Here is a 15730-nt window from a genome sequence, read left to right as displayed (position 1 = left end):
TTTCCTGCAAACCCATTCTTGCAAGGAACTTAAAAGTATCATTGTAATTTTCTAGAATTCCTTCTATTTCTGATACTTAAGTTTCCAAAAGTGACAGAGAAATTTGAAAATTTTTATATGTATGAAGTATAAGGTGACCATTTTCGTGTGTGCACGCGCAACTGTCCTGAACGCCTGCCTGTTGTTTCAGGATGGACGAAGAGGACAAGGAGAACATGGTGACGGAGGAGTCGCCGCCTACCGACACGCTGGCCATCGCGCAGAGCATCAGCAGGGGCGCCTCTGGTGCGTGCTTATTCTGATTCTTCTGCATTGTTACCCACCTGCACCTAACCTAGCCCGAGTCCACACGTTTATGTGCTTACTTATTTGTCTGTCCTATATGTGTGGTGCTCTGCATCTCTCATATGTTGATAGTTTTGACATTTTGTCAGTGTTTCATTTTTATCACATATTTGTATAAATGAAGTACTGACAAAATGTCAGTTTGGTTTCCAGTTAGGCTTTTCAACAGAAAATGCTGTATATGCTTTCATTGATCAAATATTAATGCTTCGAATACCTGAACATAACCCAATGCGATATTTTGTGATCTCTGAAGGCTTTTGACTGTATGAATCATGGAATTCTTCTTGATGAGCTTAAGTATTGTGGTATGAGTGGGACAGTGCACACATGGTTTAATTTATGTTTAACTGGGAGAATGCAGAAGGTAAAATTAACAGTACAGGTAGTCTACAAAAATCAGCAGCATCCCCCAGCTGTGGAGTACCAAGAATGTTGACCCACAGGGTTCAGTCTTGGGTCCCTTATTGTTCTTAATATATATTAACGACTTGCCACTCTATATTCATGAAGATGGAAAACTAGTTCTTTTTGCTGATGATACAAGCTTAGTAATCACACCCGACAAACAAGAATCAGCAGAGGAAATTGTAAATAATGTCTTTCAGAAAATTGTTAAGTGGCTTCTTGCAAATGGAGTCTCACTATATTTTGAGGAAACACAATATATACAATTCTGTACAGGAAACAGCAAAACGCTATTGATAAAGATAGACTTTGAACAGAAGTCTGTTGCTAAGGCAGAATATTAAAATTTCTGGGTGTGCGCATTGATGAGAAATTGAATTGGAAGAAACGCATCGATGATCTGCTGAAACGGTTAGGTTCAGCTACTTTTGATATTAGGGTTATTGCAAATTTTGGTGACAAACGTATCAGTAAATTAGCCTACTACGCCTATTTTCATTTCACTGCTTTCATATGGCATCATATTTTGGGGCAATTCATCATTAAGAGAAAACATATTCATTGCACAAAAGAGTGTAATGAGAATAATAGCTGGAGCCCACCCAAGATCACCTTGCAGACATTTATTTAAGGAACTCGGGATATTCACAGTACCTTCGCAATACATATATTCACTTATGAAATTTGTTGTTAATAATCCATCCCAATTCAAAAATAATAGCGAAGTGCATAGCTACAACACAATAAGAAAGGATGATATTCACTATTCTGGGTTAAATCTGACTTTGGCACAACAAGGGTGAATTATGCTGCCACAAAAATCTTTGCCATTTGCTAAATAGCGTTAAAAGTCTGACAGACAGCCAACTAACATTTAAAAAGAAATTAAAAGAATTTTTGAATGACAACTCCTTTTCTTCAATAGATGAATTTTTAGATGTGAAGTAGTAACTGTAAAAAATTAATTATTTTGTGTAAAGAAAACTTATGTTACACTGACACGTTCCACATCATTCAGAAATGTTGTATTCATGATCTATGGTACAAGTATTAATGTATTCTAATGTAAATGAAAACGTGTCATATTGTTATGTATATACTGACGCAAGTTGCCCAATATGCTGTAGATTTTCCGTACTTTTGCCGGAATACTGTCAGGCCAACATACCCCTTCAACAGCGGTATTTTATATATTCTGGTTTCTCAGTACACGCCAATTTGTTTGCTTGTAACATTCATACAGTTATCACACCGTATGCCAATAGTAAAATGAATGAAATTTCCTGGTCGATTAAAACTGATTGCTGGACCGAGACTTGGACTCTGGATCCTTGCCTTCCACGGACAAGTGCTCTCGGTCGGACACAAAAGTTTAATATGCCGGGAAGTTTTATATGAGCTCACACTCCGCTGCAGAGTGAAATTCGTTCTAGAAATATGAATGTCATTAGCGAACATTTGTGCTATGTGCGGAGAAAACTATATGTGGTGTTGCACTATTCCTATTGCAGGCTCCTGGGGGCTGTAGAGGTGACTTGGGTTGATAAAATTTCCCATGTCCGAAATTTGAAAGTGATCAGATCTTCAAATTTATTTTATATCGAAACTGTACATTTCCGGACATGGTTTCATATCAAAACTTTATTTACTAAGTCCCTTCTACAACCGTTAGAATCCTGTAATAAGAATTGTGTAGCTATGTTGGTCTATTTGTATGGCTCTATAATCATCTTTTTATGTCTGAGACCATGTATACAAACTCAGCCAAAGCATTTCTAAAGCCACCTAAAACGCGCTGCTGCTGTACTAGTACAATGTTTACAGGTCTCAGCCGTTCACTTCTACACAAAATAATCTAAATCAGGTATATTTATTAATCCTTACTATTGCGCGTTTCTGTATCACTTTTTTTCTGACTGGCCTTATGCAATCCGCCACGAATTCCTCTCATATAGCAATCTCTTCTTCCCAGAATAGGACTTGCATCCTACGTTCTCAATTTCTTGTTGAATACAATTCAATCTCTGTCTTCCTATAGTTTTTACCCTCAACAGCTCCCTGTAGTAGCATGGAAGTTATTCCTTGTGTCCAATCCCTTCTTCTTGTCAGTGTTTCCCGTATGTTCCTTTCTTCGCCGATTACGCGAACTCCCTTCCTCTTTATATTATCAGTCCACCTAATTTTCAGTGTACTTCCATGGCACCAAATTTCAAACGCATTAATTCTTTTCTTTTACAGATTTCTCACAGTTGGTGATTCAGTTCCATGCAATGCTACGCTCACTTTCTCGTAAATTCTTCCTCAAATCGAGGTCGATGTTTTGATACTAATAGAAATTTTTCGGCCTGGAAAGCGCTCTTTGCCTGTGCTAGTCTGCTGTTTATGTCCTCCGTGCTGAAACCGCCACGTTTATTTTTCTTCCAAGGGAGCGAAACTCCTTCACTTCATCTGTTTTCTGATCATCAATTTTGATGTTAAGTTTATCACTAACCACTTTTCTTTATTACTTTGCCTTGCATAGTTTACTCTCAATCCACATTCTGTCCTCATTAGACTGTTTATTCCATCCAATAATTCTTGCAAATCATCGTCACTTTCGCTGAGAATAGCAATGTGGTCATTGATATCCTTTCACCCCGAATTTTATTGCCGCTCTTGAGCCTTTCTTTTATTTCCGTCATTGCTTCTTCAACATAAGGATTGGAGAGTAGGGACGAGACTCTGCATCCCTATTTTACACCCTTTACAATCCGGGCACTTCGTTCTTGATCTTTCATTCTTATTGTTCCCTCTTTGTTCTTTACTTACTGTATATTACCCATCTTTCCTTATAGCTTACGCCTATTTTTTCCGAGAACTTAGAAAAAAATTGTAAATTTGGGGTAAGATCTTACGGAACGAAACTGCTTAGGTCATCGGTCCCTACTTAATCTAACTGAAAGTAACTTACGCTATGGACAACACACACACCTATGCCCGAGGGAGGACTTGAACCTCCGACGGGTGGGTGGGGGAGAGGGGGGAGGGGGGGGGGCGCGCGCGGACTGTGACAAGACGCCTAAAATCGCGTCAGAGCTTTGAACATCTTGCCCTAATTTGCAGCATGGAACGCTTTGTCTAGGTTTGCAAATCAAGTGAAAGTGTTTTGATAGATCCTCAGTATTGCGTCCATTGTAGAGGGCAACGCCAGAAATGCCTCTTTGGAGCATTTACATTTCCTAAAGCAGAACTGATATTATCCAACTGGTCCTCAATTTTCTGTTCCATTTTCCTATTTTCGTGGGCCACTTGAATGCATGAGCTTTTAAGCTGAGTATGCTACGGTTTTCTAATTTATCGTGGGGATTGTATTTTTCCGAACGTCTAATGGAATGTTTCCAGTGTCATAGATCTACGTACCAGCTTGAACAGTCGTTTGGTTGCTACTTTACCCAATGATTTTAGAAATTCTAAAGCAATGTTATCTATGCCTTCTGCCGTATTTTATCGTAAGACTTCCACAGCTCTTTTATACTCTAATTCTAATATTGCAGTTCCTATATCTTCCATATAGAATCCCATTTCTTCTTCCATCACGTCATGTACCAAGTTCTCGCCCTCATATAGAGACCTTCATTGTATTCTTTCCACCTATCCGCCTCTCTTCATCGTTTAACATCGGAATTCCCATTGCATTTTAGTTTTGACGCTCTTGCTTTTAATTTTTCCGATATGTAAGGAGCAATATATAAGCTGATGTGCAATCAGGTTATCAGTAAACTTCTTACAACGTATCAAATACAACACTCAATGCACAGTAGTTTATTGCTCAAGGTGAACTGTAAGACAGCCGATTGAGGCACTGTTCCATTTAGGTCACATCCCATGGCCTGAATGTTACAGACACCTGGATTTGGAAATGCCCTCTGTCTAATACCAATGTAAAGTCGTACATCTGACGATCAAGTGAAAGCTATTTTACAGTGTGATTTCAGGTGAAGATGCTTTAATGCTATCAGACGTTCTCCACACATGAGCTGTGAAAAAACAGTAGAAGCATGATTAATAGTAGTTGGTTAGTAGCAAAGTGACTGTGAGACTGCAAAACCAGAGGTTCAAGTTTTGGTCACATGTCACTCCTTTCATCTTTGGCGACTGTTGTTAACGTGAAACATGCCCGCTTGTAACGTGGTTCTGAATCCACTTTACACTGTAAGTCAGTTTGAAGTCGGAGGAAGGCAAGGAGTATGCCTAGTCGAGCATGACAGCCTTCGGACTGAGGACAGCTTCATCTCCTTATTTACGTAATTGCTATTTTATATAAGTAACTTACTACAGTTCTTAAGTATTTGACGAAAAGCGTTTTTTTTTAGCCAGCAGATGTACACATTCAGCTTCATTCTTCACCAATTTCGATTTTTATAACTATCATCACTGTAAAAAAAGTAGTACATCAAATGGATCAAAGATACATACTACCCATAAATGACTAAACATACCAAATACAACCATGTTCAACAGTAGTATGTACAGTACACATCAGCTAGCTACGCTCATAATACACACAAGTGACGAATTAAAAAAAAAAAAACAGACAAGAGAAATGTGAATAGAATCAAAGGAAAGATAACGTGAAAGATAGTAGAAACAGTGAAATATGTGTGCTCTGCAGTCATTACAATAAATCATATAAAGTGTTAGCGCAGTTCACATGTGCTCCGTATAAACGACATCAGATGTTAACACTGCCAGTGTAAGCGACATGTACGTTATGTGAACGAAAAAGTCAGGTCTTGTTCAGTAAGAGAAGAGTTAAGTTCTCTACAGCCATGTTCTTGCAAGGACAGCTAACGCTCGATAATTCGATGTTCAAGAGACTTAACCAATAGTTCCAATAATTGGAAGTTCGATTTAATGAAAGACTGACTGATCTCGGTAGGAAAAAGTCGAAATAAGGGTCTAATTGAAAACTGATACAGTAGTTCCAATGTCATGCGTATTTCTTTACCAGAGGAATCAGAAAGTAATAAGTCGAACTCAAATGGAAAGAAATTTGATTTTGTGCCTACTTAATTATTATGTATTGATTGTTAACATTTCAAACGAAATTCACATACCTATTTCCCTAGCGCCAAACTCTTCAATGTCCAGACTAACAGTGGATGACGTAGCCTGTTTTTAAACATATAATCCCTGAACAGTATGCTACGCTCTCTGCATTGATGAAGCCATTTCAGTAAGCATTCTTCTAGACGCGGGATCTCATCTCCTGTGTCCTTATTATAAGTTTTCAACAATCCCATCTTTCTGCTTCATTATTGTCGGTTCCGTGGATGACGGGCTGTCGAAAGTTTTCGTTTCATGCCCTTTTTTTCCACACAACAGTCCACAGCGTTTAAAGCTACTTGTTTCCTGCGACAACCGAACACTTGTACTTTTTGGAAGTCAGTTCTACAACTGGTGTGTGTACTGTAGTAAGCTATGCATTGCTGAGAAAACGCAGGAGTATGGCGAATAGTAGAGTGACGAAATAATTATCTCAACATTTCACGAAACAAATCGAATCGAGTGTTCAATGGCTGCTGACTTATAGTGCGCTTGCGCGGTAGTCTGTCGCGACAGTCGCTTCGATCCATAGAGTGTACAAAAACACGTAGTGTTTCTTCGATTTATCGAGACGCGAAATAACGAGATTCGACTGTTTTGCTTTTCTGATGGTTGCGTTTTATTTTTCTTTGGAGGTAAAAGTAAATCTGCATTCTCACAGCAGTTGACTAGAGCGCTCTGTGTGTTCGTAAATGAGAATATACGGTTTGTCCGCTGTCTAGTCTATCAGCATTTCTCGAAATGTCAGACATCGCGCGTATTATCACGTTACGACAAGAAGGGTTGTCAGATATGGAAAATGTCCGCCGAAATGGCGTACACCCACGTTCAAGTGCTATTGTGAGACCAAAACGTTGAGGAACTACGTCTTAGTGGTCGGCCACAGTCAACAACACTAACTTATCAGCAAAACCTGCAACTTGTGGCGAATAAGTACACAGTGTCAGTTACTTGAAGGGCCTCTCTGAGACGGCGTAAATAACTACAGGAGTATTACTCGAGGCTGGCAACGTTAAGTTTGGGCCGCGAACATCCTGTTGAAAGTAAGGATATGTGTTTATTCAAACTGCGAACGTGCAGCTCTGCGCCCGTTGTTGCGCAAGGTAAAGCTGTCGGCGCACCAGCTGTTTGGCCGATAAGGAACCTGACGCGGGCAGAGATAAGCGGAACAGTTCTTTGTGAGGTGCTACAGCCTTGGCAGCACCGTTACGCCGGGGCAGAGACCGCCGGTCGTGCATATCCGCGACCCTGGGCTCTAGTCGTGACTCCGTCCTTAACAGCTCTCCGTCTCACTACGGCACCTGCTGTTCGCTTCTCAAAAACCGCCTCGACCACGACTGGCTTCCTCTGCAACCATGTCGCTAAGTTTCTTTGCTCAGAGGTACCATGGTCCTATTGCTCAGATGGATCATTTGGATGAAAAAAAGCTCGACTGCGAATCTTTTTCAATTACATTGTCACTTCGAAACCACGGTCAAGTCGAAATCCGAAATCAAAGTCAATGACAACACTTACCAATGAAGCAGTTTAGTACGAACATCAGCGTACAAACAGAACAGCACTGAACTGCTCGATAGTGTGCGCTGTATACCAAGTGGTCCACGCAGGCCGTCCTCTGTAGTTCTATGTTTACCGCAAACGTCAGTGCCAGGTGAGTTGCCCCGTCACTGCTGTCCAAAGGGAGGTGCACGTACAAGCGAAACTCCAGCGAGCTTTGCCGCCATCTGCGTGCGTTTCCTCCTGGTTCCGCTCAGATGGGGTCGTGTGGCCATCTGTTGGTAGTTAGGCAGGTCTTACAGCCAGACAGGTAACAACTGCAATGTACTCCTGCGAAGACTACACCGATACGAGCCTTATCTATGAGCCTGAAGGCTGTACTCACAACGTTTTCCAACGCGACGTCTATCTACTGAGCACGTTTTCAGACGTAAAGAGACGCGTTTAAGAACTGAGGGAGCTTTCCAGTTACAACATGTCGTGGAAAGCCCAATCTGTGACGAACCCGATGTTGCCTGGAACGTTATGGAGTATTTTGGAGCACATCACACGCAGTGCAAGTATGCCTTAAATGGAAATAACGCGTACGTACAGAGTAGTATTAACGAAAGTGTATCTTGCTATTGCCGCGCACGGAGTGGCCACGTGTCACGGACTGGGTGTTGTTCTTAGCATAAGTTTGTTCAAGTAGTGTGTAAGTCTAGGGACCGATGACCTGAGCAGTTTGGTCCCTTAGGAATTCACACACATCTGAACATTTTTTATCTTCCTATTGCATTTAGGTTGCAGTATATTATATCAACAACAACAACAATAATAATAAATAAAAATAATAATATGGTCATTATTATTAATATGATTAAAGTCATTAGATCTCGCCCAATAATTTCTCATCGTAGTTAGGACAAAGAAGAGCTGCAGCGGATCTAGGGATATTGAGGTCTTCGGTACAAAGGATTCTGGAGAAACGAAAATGGCATCCATTTAAGGTGCACCTGCACCTGCACCTACGCTAACAGCTATATGGAAACGATTTCCAAAATCGGGTATCCTTCTGCAGACATCTCGTAAATAAAGTAGCTGTGAATCTGGATTTCATCAGGCAGATGTTATGGGGAGATAAATGCTATTTATTTCGCCAGTGACGCCACTGGCAACATACACAATGTACAAGACTGGGCTCCTGCAATTCCTCATTGATTATGACAACATCACATTCAGGTGCACTAGGCTGTTGACGAATGGTGCGGCATTCTTGGAGACCACGTCATTTGACGAGTTTGGTTGGTTCCCAGACTCATTTGACGAGTTTGGTTGGTTCCCAGACTAACTGGTCAGTTGTATTTGTAGTGCCTACAGCATGAGCTGAATCTTGGGCGTCTCCTATAAGACATCCTACTTCAGTTACCTGTAAGGCACGATGGTGCACCACCCCATTATTGTCGAAGGGTTAGGGAATATTTCAACAATGAGTACCCGAACGATGGATAGGTAGTGTGGTTGCACTCGGTGGCTAGCTACATCGTCTTAATTAACACCCTTGGACTTTTTTCTTATGGGCTTATATCGAAGCCAGTGTTTACGAAACGGAACCGTAAAAGCCAGATGTGTTAAAAGAACGAATACGTCATTCTTGCACTTCAATATCTGCAGAAATGTTAAGAGGTGTCCAAGCTAATACCATGAGGCGCTTACATAAATGCATCCGACAAGGCTGACACACATGTCAACATTCGTGTTACGAATGATGCAATTATTAAGATCTATAAGTCTATAACATAGGTTTAAAGGAACATCATTTATGATATTCATTACATTCATTGTTCTTTGGTTAAAGTAAAGGTATGAGAGCATTTATGTAATAGTAGCAACTTTGAGGCACGAATTGGTCCACCATGTGTTGTTAATAAAACGGTTGTTACATATTGATGCGCATTGAAACAGATAATTAATATGCTTGAGCATATTCCAGACTATACAAGCATTACAATTATGCGTAAGGTGCTAGCTTAGGAACCACTGCTTCGCTCACGCAGACGTATGGTCTGCATAGATTTTTTTGTTTTCCTTTAATCGAATTTGTGCGTTGTTAGCCCATTTCTCATGTGTAAATCTACACACTGTAAAAGTGTTAGCGACCCTTTACATGGCTGCTTGTGTTTGTATAATTAAAGTGTTGCAATGGGTTTAATTTAATTTCATACAGCAAATTAAAAAAAGACAGATGGGATAATGGTTCTGTAGTTATTAGCGCCATTCTCATACTCTGTACTGAATTCTATAATCTCAAACGAATATTCCCGTATATGGAATCGCATTTAAACGTGGTATTTATTTTGTCATCAGTAATGGTTAGTTTGCTTAGCAATTACAGTGACGCCAGTTTTTGCTCTAGTGTACAGAGTGGAACCACTAGTAACTGTTCAAAACTATTTGACGAAATTTGAAAGCGATCTGAAGCAGCAAAGAATGCTTATGCTTTTACAGCCCTCTTGTTTTGTGCAGTCCAGTGATATGTTCACGACGGGGTGCAGCATTGACGCATGCGTGACGTGAATAAACCGGCAAAGATTGCCTCTAAGACCCCCCCCCCCTTCCCCCCACACACACAGTTCGGCAACACCCTCGCTGCCACCTGCCCGCCTTTGTTTGGCGCTTTAAAAATGTGCCTGCATAGAGACAAACTGTGACGGAGTCCTAGAAGCTTGCAGACAGGCAACCCCTCGACACCCCTCCGTTTCCACATGCCTACTAGCAGCAGTGTAGCCCGCCAGAAGGCGCATAGCACTCAGTTTGTCTCTATATAGGTACCTTTCGAAAGTGATCAACAAAGGCAGGCAGTTGACATCGAGAATGTTAACGAACTGGTGCCCTCATGAGGAGTCTTTAAGAGACCCTTTGCCATTTTATTCCCACATGTGTCAAGGTCGTACCCCTCCATGATCACATCACAGGAAGGCGCGAAACAACAGGGCTGTAAAAAACATGAACACCCTTTGCTGCTTTGGATCAGTGTCAGATTTCATCCAGCGATTTTGAACGGTCCCTAGTGGTACCAACTCATACACCAGAGCAAGACCTCCAGTCACACTGCACTCCAAAGGGGTGCACATTCGATAGGGTCGCTAGCCCACAATAATGTTCTTAGAGAAGGGTTAAATATTCCAGGGCGGCAGACGGGGGAGGGGGGGGGGTAGGGTGTATCCCCTAAGGTCTTCACGTAGCGATTCTCAGCGGTGGTGTATCTGCAACGCTTTAACCTAACCTAACGCATAAGAACAGCGCTATATTCCAAGCCTGCGTATCGGAGTTCTGACCTCCGTCGCAGAGACATCAGAAGGAGAAGTGAAATGTGACGACCTTTCCATTGTGTGATACGTCCACGGTGGCGTTGGGCAGCATTGTGGTAAAATTTACTGCCGATGAGACTTCATTAACCCACGTTACGTCTGAGATCTGGGCTTTCTTTCGCACGTGCCGACGCCTTATTGTTCGAAGTGTCGCCGAGTCCGAGGGTGACGTCGCAGAGCACCATGCTTTTGCACCAGTACAGAGGAAGGTCTCAGGCACGTTTCAACTAAATTTCAAACTTAACAGTCGCATTGGGAAACAGTAATGTCTCACTGAGTGCTCACATTCCGAGAATAGTTGGACAATATACTACTTCCTCGCGAAATGACGGCAATGAAAACATCAAAGTAGAGCTCATTCTGAGGTTTCAGACAGTCGTTTTTTTTCACACACCATTCGTGAACAGGACTGAGCAGAAGGTAAATATTACTGGTACCAGAAGTACCCTCCGTCATACACACTAAGGTTGCATACGGAGGAACACAGCGGTACCGGGTGGCTATAATTAACTCTCTGCCCACAAGGGGGGGGGGGGGGGGTGGAACAGCACCCGCCCACCCTTTTTGCCTTAGTGCGCATCTGGAATGTAGCTCAGGTCTTATCCCCAGCTACTGTATCCTCCTAGCCCGTCACGCTTACAGTACTCGACGGGTCGCCTGTCTCGTGGTACGTACTACCCAGGTGGGATTACACCCGACGTTGTCCTTCCAAGCCACCTTCTGGGCAGAGGGTTAAAGTGCAGCTGCTCACGGAGGTCCAGTTTGGGCTGTAATCCTATCGTATGGCAGCGAAACTCAGTAGCTATACTGATGCATTACTGCGGAACTGATTTACGCTATAAAAAAAAAAGTAGTCCCAATTTTGGCCACGAGGTGCAAATCTGGCGCTGTACAGCATCTCATCGACGTCTTCGATCTCCATATTGAACAAATCCTGTAAGGGGTAGTAGATTTTATTATTAACATTATGCCTTTGTAATTTGTTTGACCTCCTCTCCCCACGTCCCCTTCCTAATCTATTACACAGGGAAACTTTTCTATATTTTCTTGCATTCACAGCACCACATTTGCACCTGGCAGCCAGAATTGGAACTAATTTTTTCCAACGGAAATCGGTTCCCCTTTAACACATTAGAATCCTACCAGGTTACGCTGCCACTCGACGGTTACATTCCACACTGGACCTCTGTGAGTAGCGGAAGTAAATTATATCCACCCAATAGATGTAGATACCGAGCGAGGTGGCGCAGTGGTTAGCACACTCGACTCCTATTCGGGAGGACGACGGTTCAATCCCGCGTCCGGCCATCCTGACTTAGGTTTTCCGTGATTTCCCTAAATCGCTCCAGGCAAATGCCGGGATGGTTCCTTTGAAAGGGCACAGCCGACTTCCTTCCCCGTCCTTCCCTAATCCGATGAGACCGATGAACTCACTGTTTGGTCTCTTCCCCCAAATAACCCAACCCCAATAGAATGCACCAGCAGCGACGCCGTATGTTCGTGACGGTTTCGACGCAGGTGACACACTGCCGAACGCTTTGGGTCGGTGGTGGCTGCTGTGCAGCTGAGCGGGGCCTCTGGACGCGGCCGCCAGCCTGTGGCTGCTTCCTGGAGGCCGACCGCGGACCGCTGACCGTCACGGCGCCGCCAAGGCCGGCGGGTCCGGTCCCGGCTCTCCCCTATTTGGCATCTGGTCGGCTATTTTCCCGATATGGCCCTGCCGGCTGCCGGTTGGACCCAATGCTGCTCCGCAGATAGCGCCGCCGCTTACGCACGCGCAGATAACGACGGACGACCTGCGACCCTACGCTGCCGGGGCCACGACACCTCACCAGTAGTCGCCCAGGCTGGGTGGCATGCCCCTCTGGAATCACCGAAATGACGGGCGTGACTCTCATAAAATGTTGCAGGAACCTTCAGGATCATTGTAGCCTGAGGTATTCTCGCCACTCTAAGCGGCTCTATGGGTGCTGTGCCGTCTGAGTATTCAGTCATGTAGTGCATGGTCCCCCAACATTTCTGAGACCTAGATCCCTAAAAGACTGAAACATACCCTTAGAAAAATTAATAAATTACTGTGCTGGTAAACCCCTTACGTTATTTGATTTTCAAACAGCTGAGCAAAACCGAACGTACTCAGACATTTCTCTCTTTACTTATTCTGATCATCATTAAACTGACACATAATATTTTTAGCGCAACGCAATCTGACTTTCAAAAATCCCTACAAAAGAATGGCCCTGATAAGGCACTAACTACTGATAGGCATAATTAGCAAATGAAAGATTTTGATAGAGTACAAACTATGTATTTATCTTAATAGTGTTCAAAAGTCATATCAGTTTATGGCATCCAGTTTTACAAATTTACTATCTCTGATGGACACGCGTCCAGATCATCCGCTCTCAAAACTCCGCCATCTCACTTCCCACATCCACCACTGCTGGCGGCTCACCTCCAACTGCGCAACGCTACTTGTTGTTAACACACAATAGCGACACTACAATAGCGACTATTTCAACAATGCCCACCAGCCACAGACTGCACACAGCGCAGTCAGTGATTTTCATATAGAGCGTTAACGGCGTTACCAACATAAAAACCTAAACAGCCTACTTACAATACATGCCATGCAATACCCTAAACCAGTGGTCGTCAAACTGCGGTCCGAATTAAGGATTCTTGCGGGCCGCGGTTCTTAGCCGTATTTTATAGTAATAGGCACTGAAGCGCCAAAGAAACTGGTATGGGCATGCGTATTCAAATACAGAGATACGTATACAGGCAGAATACCGCGCTGCGTTCGGCAACACGTATATAAGACAACAAATGTCTGACGCATTTGTTAGATCGGGTAGTGTTGCTGCAGCGGCAGGTTATCAGGATTTATGTGAGTTTGCACGTGGTGCTAGAGGCGGTGCACGAGCGATGGACACAGCATCTCCGAGGTAGCGAAGAAGTGGGGATTTTCCTGTACGACCATTTTACGAGTTACTGTGAATATCAGGAATCCGGTAAAACAAATCTCCGACATCGTTGCGACCGGAAAAAGATCCTGCAAGAACGGGAATAATGACGACTAAAGAGAATGGTTCAATGTGACAGAAGTGCAACCTTTCCGCGAATTGCTGAAGATTTCAGTGCTGGGCAATAGACAAGTGTCAGCGTGCGAACCGTTCAACGAAACATCATCGATATGGGCTTTCGGAGCCTAAGGTCCACTCATGTATACCAGATACGACTCTGACAGGTGACACGCGTAAGCATCCTGTCTGATCACCATGTCCACTCTGGTGCTTTCCGTATAGTAATTTGCATGTGTCGACTAATCATGTTAGCAGTGACAATTCTATATCGCCAATCTGGCCTCTTTTTAAAAATAATTTAGCGTTCGCTCTCTATAAAATATTCTCTTTTTTTCTTTTTAAATGCAGGCAAATTCTAAAGAATGGAGCACGTCTTCTTTACCTTTCGCTCGCCACATTATTGACGATATTCTCTGAATAGTAAATATTGACTAGAAGCAATGAGTATGCCTACAATCTTTTAACGTTGTGAGTATATTTTAGAAATTCCTCTGTTAATTTTAATATCCACAAAATGTGGTGACACTGTACTTTGGTTTTTATCGTGTAGGTTCATTTGTTGATACGGCTTAACAATTGTACCACCAGTAAGCGGAGTTCTTCCTAGCATCATACCTTTCAACAGCTGCGTTTTCCCGGAATATAAAATTGTGTGTACTAACCAGAACATTTCCAGTCGTAAAATTTCGAAGTAAATAACTTCTCTACATTAAGTTCTATACTGTCGCAGATGACAAACAGTGAAACAATAGAAAGTATAACGCAAGACATAAAACCTGGAAAACCACAGCATGTGGTAACAAAGTACATACGCACAAAACTTCGTCTGTTTTTCAAATTTGTAAATACTTTCTTAAAAACTCAAATTTATATCTGGACAAACAGTACAGAGCACTTATTGTATCAGCGAAACATGCTTGGGTAAGAAAGGAAAAGGAAAAAAATTGCGTTTTGTTCAAGGCAGAACCCCTCAAAAAAACAAATTTATTTATATGCAAATACGGGCAGAAGAACTTCAACCTCAAGATGAAAATTTAATGTGCTCATCTTTGATATCCAGAACTTCCAATTACGGCTCTCGTAACAGGTATCGGTTGGTTTAAAGTTTGTAATTTTTTTTTAGTAAATGCTGTCGCGAGTGTAGTTCGAGGAACACTTTCCTACATTATAGTTCACTAACATATCATAGAAAAGAAACAACTAATGAAGTTATGGTTTTCGAAAGATACTTTATGAAGTCTTACGTTTATTCGTTTGCATCCCGCCACCAAGAGACGCCTATGTAACAAGGCTGTTAAGTAGTAAGTGAAGCACGTAACAATTTTCATCGCATCAAAACAAACAAATGTGATAAGGTGTAAATATTACGCAAGCAGTAGTACTGTTGAATAAGCAACCTTTCTTAATCTGCATCTGCATCTACATCTACATCACTACTCTGCAGTTCACACTTTAGTACCTGGCAAACGGTTCTTAGACCCGTCGTCAGACTATTTCTCTACTGTTCCACTTTGTAAAAGCGTGTGGGAAAAATGAACACTTATCTCGTTCTGTACATGCTCCGATTTCTCTTATTTTCCTACGATATCATTCTTCCCTACGTACCTTGGCAACAATATATTTTCACATTGAGATGAGAATGTTGGTGATTTAAACTTCGTGCAAAAATCTTGCCGCAACGTATAACGTCTTTTGTGCTAAATTTACTACACTCACTGTAACATAAATCAGCAAAACAATATACTGGTCAACTGAAAATTGAAACAGCGATTACAAATGGTTATCGCTTTTTAATGCATAGTGATACACCGAGAAGAATTACAGAGCAAGTCCAAAGTTTTGATCGTTGCGCAAGCACAGGCATGGTACGGTAATGCTGGAAACCTTTGAGGAAGAAATATTTGTTCATTTTTAGCGATGAGGCAAGCCTCCGCGTAATTGGCAAGGTTAGCCAGCACA

At 42.3% G+C, this 15730-nt stretch overlaps 1 protein-coding gene across 1 annotated transcript in view; it reads left to right on the top strand.

The window, feature by feature from the left end:
• LOC124605413 (F-box only protein 32) overlaps window positions 1-15730 on the top strand; it is a 541318-nt gene that overhangs the window by 375871 nt on the left and 149717 nt on the right. The window contains exon 3 of the mRNA XM_047137065.1: window positions 191-285. Within this exon, the coding sequence (XP_046993021.1) occupies window positions 191-285 (95 nt within the window). The remainder of the gene's footprint in view (window positions 1-190; window positions 286-15730) is intronic.

The sequence above is a fragment of the Schistocerca americana genome, chromosome 3, assembly GCF_021461395.2.
Source record: "Schistocerca americana isolate TAMUIC-IGC-003095 chromosome 3, iqSchAmer2.1, whole genome shotgun sequence".
In the NCBI taxonomy this organism is placed as follows: domain Eukaryota; kingdom Metazoa; phylum Arthropoda; class Insecta; order Orthoptera; family Acrididae; genus Schistocerca; species Schistocerca americana.
The sequence above is the reverse complement of the archived record's forward strand: the minus strand, read 5'-3'. Positions and strand labels throughout refer to the sequence as shown.